At 44.9% G+C, this 7,161-nt stretch overlaps 1 protein-coding gene across 1 annotated transcript in view; it reads right to left on the minus strand.

The window, feature by feature from the left end:
• Nucleotides 1-7,161, minus strand: part of VWA3B (von Willebrand factor A domain containing 3B) — a 136,800-nt gene that overhangs the window by 113,818 nt on the left and 15,821 nt on the right. Inside the window, 2 exon segments of the mRNA XM_025045043.1 lie at nucleotides 4,545-4,704; nucleotides 6,217-6,467. Coding sequence (XP_024900811.1) covers nucleotides 4,545-4,704; nucleotides 6,217-6,467 — 411 coding nt within the window.

Below are 7,161 nucleotides of genomic sequence, written 5' to 3' on the forward strand. Positions count from 1 at the left end.
CATGGTGTTTGTCTTCCCCAACTCATGAGCTCTGTAACCTCAGGCAAGTGATTTATTTAGTAGCAATAAGGGAGAGAATGCAGCTTAACTCATAGCTGGGTTTGAACAAGATGGCTTCACCTACATAAGTAAATCTCAGAATGTAAAAACCCAGGGAGAGCTGGGGCTACATATCACCTAAGCCTGCCCTACAAACACCCAAATCAACTGTCTCCGCAGATACCTAGGGAAGAAACCCCACAAATGTGTTGTGTTTAAGGGACAAATAGATGTCCTCCCCTTTTAGGATTCACGAGCCTCTCTCTGATCTAATTATAGACCTCCGTTAACAGAAAGTATATAGTCAATGACCTGCCTGCGACTTCAAACCTGAGACTTAAACCCATACAGAAAGAGGTGGGGTATAGTCAGTCACAGGCTGGTAGGATGCCCTGTGGGCAGTAGCAGGGCAGACTGTGCTCCCGGAGCCAGGTGAGGGCAGGGTGGTAGAGGGCACAGACCGGGAGTTAGGAGAAAGCAAAAGTGGGTGCTGAGACCAGCCTATTGCACCAACAACCCTCCTCCAAGTGGGCATAAAGCATCCCCTATGTCCACCCTACCCCCCCCAAACTAACCCCCCACTCTTTCTCTCAGGCCTTTCAGCACCAGCTCCCTGGTTTTAAAAAAGGTCTAATGGGAGGCAAAGACTGAGGAATGCTATACCTTCTCTCAGACAGTCACCCAAGTGGCAGAAAAAAACTTTGAAAGAAGAGTTCTCCAGATTCCGTATTAGACAACTAATATTGTTCTTCCAACAAATGCATTAATTCATTCCATTTGTCTCCTGGTGTTATACATTACCTTGTGTCAGATTTTAAATGAGCTCTACTGAGCTGCAATTATTACTTAGTGTTCTAGCTGTGTTGGTGCCCAAGCACAGCATGGGGACGGGTTCATCCTCTCATAAGGATCTAAAATCACACATGGCCTGAGACAGGCGAACAGACATGGTGCGGGGAGGTACTTGGGTTTATTGGCTCAACGGGGAGGTGCGTGAGGACAAAGATCTCTAGGTGGTCTGTCTGCGGCTTCTGACACCCTGTAGCTCTGCTGTCCGGCATGCAAACTCAGCTTCTTTGCTCTGGCAATAAATACTCCAAGGTCCTGGCACAGAAAGGTTTTTCCCTCAGATTTCATCGAACTAAAAATTGCTGTAGCCAGCAATGAGTCAGATTTCCTTTCCTTCACTAAGACTATAGGGTTATTGCTGAGTTCATCACTCAGCCTGTCTCTTGCCAACTCTCAGTTATCCATGCCACAGATTTCCTGGGACACTTCCCACTGAGGCGCCTGCCCCTCCCCCATTCTCTGTGGCTGGGAAGATGTCAAGGCTTCCTTGGCTGGGCAGAATGTAGGTTACTGTGGGAAGCTGCTGGAGAAATATCTCAGAAAGAATAAGACATTTCAAGTGAAAACAGAAAGGCTCCACCCTATTTTACAGAGTATAAAGTAGCAAGAGTTTGTGATTCATGGTAAAATGGATGAATGGAACCCAAATATTTTTCATGTTTTGTGTTGTCAAATTCAGTGCAGATTAGCATTTAAGGACATGCTGGTCAGCGAGGAAGCTGCTCCCAGTCCTGGCTGCTTCTGCTGGTCATCCAGACTGGCTCTTGCCCCAAGGAGCTCAGAGGTGCTGGTTAGGGGTGAGGACAGGACTATCTTAGACTCACATCTAGCCCCCTTAAGAATATCAAATTATTTCCTTTCCATCCCTTCAATGTTCAATGAAGATTTACCAAGCCTGGGCTAGGCCTTGACATCGCTAGGGACACAAAGGTAAAAAGATATGATGCCTGTCTGGACTGCCTTCAGAGGTAAATGAAATGGCAGGTTCGTGACTGATGTGGCTGGTCCTTCTGCTTACTGGCCAGTGGAGAAGTCCCCTTACAGAGTCATGTGGATCTGCCTCTAATTCACCCACTTAGTCTCCCAGTTAAAAAAGGAAACAAATCTGTGCCTGTCAGGTGGATGGAAGAGAGGCTGAGCGAACAGAGAGAGGGAGTGCCCTCTGGGTGTGTGGCCTTTTGCTGAAAGCAGAGCAGAGGCCCTCAGTTAGTCTTTTCAGGCAGTCAGACCCAGTCACTGGATCGTCAGCCTTGCCTTTTCCAAAGACCCCTCACATCCTGGATCAGTAGGCCTCCCGGGGACTTGCGGCACAACACCACCTCCTCACAAAAGCCAGGGAGGCTACCAACCTCCCAGAGGCGAGTCCTAGGAACATGGGGTGGCGCAGAGCAGAAACTCTGCACTAGATGGCACATCTGGGCTCTGGGGATGACACCGGCCCCTCTAAACTGCCAAACATTTCCTCAGTACCCCCACAGGCTGCCCTTCCCATGAGTAGGCTCCTTATCCCAGAGTACAACCGCAGTTCATCCATCAAGTGCTCCACACACACTACAGTAAGAGCCAGGATTTACACGGACCCCACACCCCGCCCAGCTCCTCTGGACCTGGGGCTCATGCTCAGTCACCCCTCTCCATTCTATCATCTTGTCCTACCTGTGCTTACAAAGCCAAGTGCTGGAGGAGGCCAGTGGCTCTGAGCATCCTCCTTCACCGTTGCCAAGCACACAAGATAATACCCACTTTCTCAGTTCCTGTCAGGACCCACTCATGGGAGACACTAACCCAAAGCATGTGATCATCAATAGTAAAGGTCTGGGTGTTTAGCTTTACTGTTCAAGTTTCCTAAGCCTTAAATGTCTTCTACTCATAGCAAATGGCAGCTACATGGATCCATTTCAAAATCACTGGGATGAACACGAGGGGCACAGAAGAAAGGGATCGGCCCTTATAGAACCCATTCCCCTCCCCACAGTACCCCAACACATGCGTCTTGTTTACCCCTCATAGACCACAGGGAATGGCATTTTTAAATATGAAGCAGTTACATTTCCCAGAATTTTCCTTGGGACCATACCCATACATAAGCTCTAGGTGGAGGGACACAGTGGTCTGAATATGTTTTGCGTTTGCCATATTCCATAGCTCAAGAGTTTCCAGGTGGCATTTGATGATCAATGCCTGTAAGCTTATTTCTCGGTTCTCCCTCTTCTACAGGACTTTCCTAGAACTCACGAAAATGTTCCATGTTTCCTGGGCTGGGATGAAAACAGAGAAAGGAAAAGGATAAACCAGAGGGAAAGAAAAATAGAACATCAAGGTCACCGGGAAATCTTGCAGTCCTGTCAGGTCGCTGGAGTCAGCTGTGACAAGGGTAGCTTGGTAACAGACAAAGAAAGAGAACACCCATGTACACACACACACACAGACATCCAAGAGCTTGTGAAACCTTCTGTTTCTTGAATGCTAATTACAGTGTCCAGACACTTGAAATTTTACAGATGTCAAAACAAACTTGAAAGGCCAAAGAACAAAGGAGCTTATATCTTGTTCCTCTTTAATGGGAAACATTTGCTCCTCTGGCTTCATGAGGATAAACAACATGTTTCCAATTTCAAATCATCATCCTCAGTATCAATAAACACAGTCTGGTGACCACTGGGGGCTGCTCTTCCAAGGTGCCACTACAGGGCCTCCTTGCCCAAGAAAGGACTTCTTAATGCAACAGAGTAAAGCCTGAAATCTCCAGAATCCCTGGGCTTCCAGGGTGGAGGAAGCAATTACTGATGAATGTTAATTAATTAATAGGTATTAATTAAGTAACTGTATCCCATAGGAAAGCAGGCCTACACCCAGCAGAGAGAAGGGATGCCAAAAGCCCCTCCTGCACAGAGGACATACTCTCTGACTGGCCACTACCCTTAACAGCCACAGGTTAGTCACAAAAACACACACCCTTGTGGCTAAAAGAGACAGTAACACACCATTTAATGGCTTCTTCCAGATAAATATTTCCAAAAGGTCCCTTCAAAATGCATATGTGAATACACTGACATCTGAAAGAGGATGATGCAGGGCAGAAACAGTTGACAGACTCATTTGTGAAGAGAAGGAAGTGGGAAAGCTTCGGAACAGTGTTGGGAAGCCCTACTGCCTCATCCTCGGCTTCTGTGAATCCCACCCTCTTCCCCCTCCCAGTGGACTGAAAAGCAGGAGTGGAATTAAAGTGTTAGAGAAGCGCAACTGTGGCCTAATGCTATCCTTTCTCGAGGCTCAGTAGCTGTGAGCACATGTGGCTCTTCTGTCATTGGCCAAATGAGGGCCTGCCTGTGTCCCCAATCGCCCTACAGGGTGAGCCTAGGCAAGCTCAGGGGTCTGGGGTTAGGGAGTCTCATTGTGGTTGGTCCAGATCTGCCATCACTAAACCGGCCATTTTGATCCGCATCTGTAGCCTGTCACTTATTTCTCACTTGGTTCCAAATTCGGAGGTGAAGAGGATTAAGACTTATGGGCTCTTCAATGCTAATGATGTGGCCCCTGTGGAGGCCACTGGGAGAGACCCAAGATCAGCTGAAAGGCAGTATGAAGATACTGAGTGTGAAGAATCAGCTTGAAGCCACCTTCGGGACCTCGGCCAGCTCTGGATATACACTTACAGTTTTGTCTTTCCCAGCTTCCAGCAGAGCATCCAGGTGGCTAGCCTGACTCAGAGCACGCTCAAAGGTCAGATTCTCAATCCAACTGATGGCCGCAGCTATGGATTGTTCCGTCACAGGAACAGCATTGTCCTGCCATTTCACAGGCTCTTGAGAAGCCCTGAAAAGAATCACATGGGCTGTCACCAGGCATTGGTCAACATAGCTGTCAGCCCTCAGTCTCACAGCTATAAGCAACAAGCCACTTAAGGTCACCAGCGCTAAGAGAAAGAAAAAGCAGCTTCCAGTCCTCTCTCTGAAAATTACCAACAAAACAGGCAGGCTGTTTGAGATGGGTTTCCAAAGCACCACTACCTTCTATCAGCTGTACTGACAACGGAAAAACAATGTTTGCGGGAAAATAATCTCAAACATTAATGAGTGCATTAAAATTATTGAGGGACATTACTATCATAAACAGGTAGGTTTATATGTAACTCTTCTATTACTAGTAAATTCAAAAGGCTTCACAGCATTGAGATTTGTAAATCAGCAATAATCTTATTACTCTAAAATTTTGTCTAATTCCTCTATTACATTGTTTTCATTGTTCTGAAAGATTCCCATCAGTTACATTTTAGGTCAAAAACAGTATTGTTCTGAGTTCAGCAGAGCATATGTTTTTAAATCCTGGAAAAGTTTGATTCATCATTTTGAGTTCAAGAACAGCTATTTGAATTTATCTCTGTTTATAACTGAACAATTATGAGTCACATATGAATTCGGGATTATAAGAATTATATGACTCATGGACTAAATGAATCATCCTGAGTTGTTCCTCATAGCCCACCTCCAAAGACAGAGGCTACCTCCACATGTCACCTCTAGATAGGGAATCTGGCCAAATGGCATATATGATATAGCATGGATTTCCAAGAAAGCTAAAGCATTGCAAACTTAAGCACTTAATTCCTTCAATAATATATTCATGACAAAAACAGAAACCTGAGATAGAACACAATTAGGCAGGGTCCCCAAAGATGAGATCTACTTAGCCGAAAATACTTTATTTAAAAAAAAAAAAAAGTCAGTCAGGTAGATAGCCCCCATCCAGATGTTTCCTGTCAGGGAGGTACAGCCACTGTTCCCCATAAGAAGTTGGCCTGGAGTCCAAATCCTCTCAAATCCAAGCATCCGTAAATGATTGATTGTAAAAACTCTGAAATATGGGAAATTCTATAAAGCCAGCCACCTGCTGTTCTGATTAAGGGGGTCAACTTGTGGAGAGGTCTACTTGAGTTGTAAGCTCAGTGTGAAAACCAGTGATATTTGTGACAAGTTTGAATTCATTATCCAAGCTACAATCTCGAATGAGTGAAGGGATTTTTATGGCCTTAATTATATATTCAATATAATTTATCTTTATATTTGACCTTACCATGAATTGAAAAAAGTATGTTTCTAAATATCTCCTCACTGGAAAACTAGGATGCCATGTGCAAAGCAGATAAAAGTTTTCTAAGATTTATTCATTGTGGGTTTCTGCTGGAGTCCTATATTCTGGGAAATTACAAGATAACACTGCCCCCACGTCCCACCATAGAGTTAACTATGTTAGTTATGCTACTTAATTCCAGTAAATGGAAGTTCCTTTGTAGTTTCACTAAAATAACTCCTTCCTATAGGAGCTCACCGTATGATATTGAACTTGGCTATGTGAGCCACCTGCTCCCGGAAAACCATTACTAGGGCGTCCTGGCACAGACGGAGCTCCTCCTCCTGCATGCCGCCCAAATCTAGCACTATGGTGATGTGCTGTTCCAAGATGACACCAAAAATCTGCCGGCTTTCGCTGGTGAGCCAGTCCATCCGCTGCTTATAGCTCTCCACAGCTTGTGTTAAATGTTCCACAAACTGATAGATCAGTTCTGATTTGGCTGTCAACTTAATGAAAATAAAAGTTAAATAAATAAATGAATAAATAAATAAATGCACACCAAAGTAAGTCACTTGGACCACAGTGCAGCCAGGAACAACAGGGCCCACTGAATCAAGGCCTCTACCATCAAGAACTGCAGGTTAATGGTAGTTTTGTAGATGATCCTCCAAACCCCACATAACCCAGCAGGAAGTGTCTCAGTCTTTAAACTGAAAACCCTTCGCTGATTCTCCACAAGAGAAAAGATGATTGTGTGTTCTATTAAAACACAGCACTCTTTAAAGAAGAAATGTGTTTCTTGATCATGTTCTATCTTTATTAGAAAATGTCCAGGGGAACTTTTAAGAAATTGGGGAGAAAAGAGAGATCAACAAAAGCTGATTGAAAAAAATAGTTCTCATTAAAGTTTTCCTAAGTACGACATGCCAAAAATATTCTGAAAATGCTTCTAAACATGCCAGCACATCTGCCTGGCTTCCTCTAAGAATGCCACCCAAGTGACTCAGCCTCCTGTTCATGACATTTGTCCTGTGTCCTCTGTCTCTCAGGCCAAGCTTCCCTGTACCTGGATCACTCAATCACCCACAGCTGCCACCGACACCAATAGGGGTGGTCCCTGAAAGGTGACAGAGACTTGGGGGTGATTTCTTGTATACACAAATAAACCATCACTCACAAATCAGACATAATTGTGCAAGG

The sequence above is a fragment of the Pteropus alecto genome, unplaced genomic scaffold (assembly GCF_000325575.1).
Source record: "Pteropus alecto unplaced genomic scaffold, ASM32557v1 scaffold223, whole genome shotgun sequence".
NCBI lineage: Eukaryota > Metazoa > Chordata > Mammalia > Chiroptera > Pteropodidae > Pteropus > Pteropus alecto.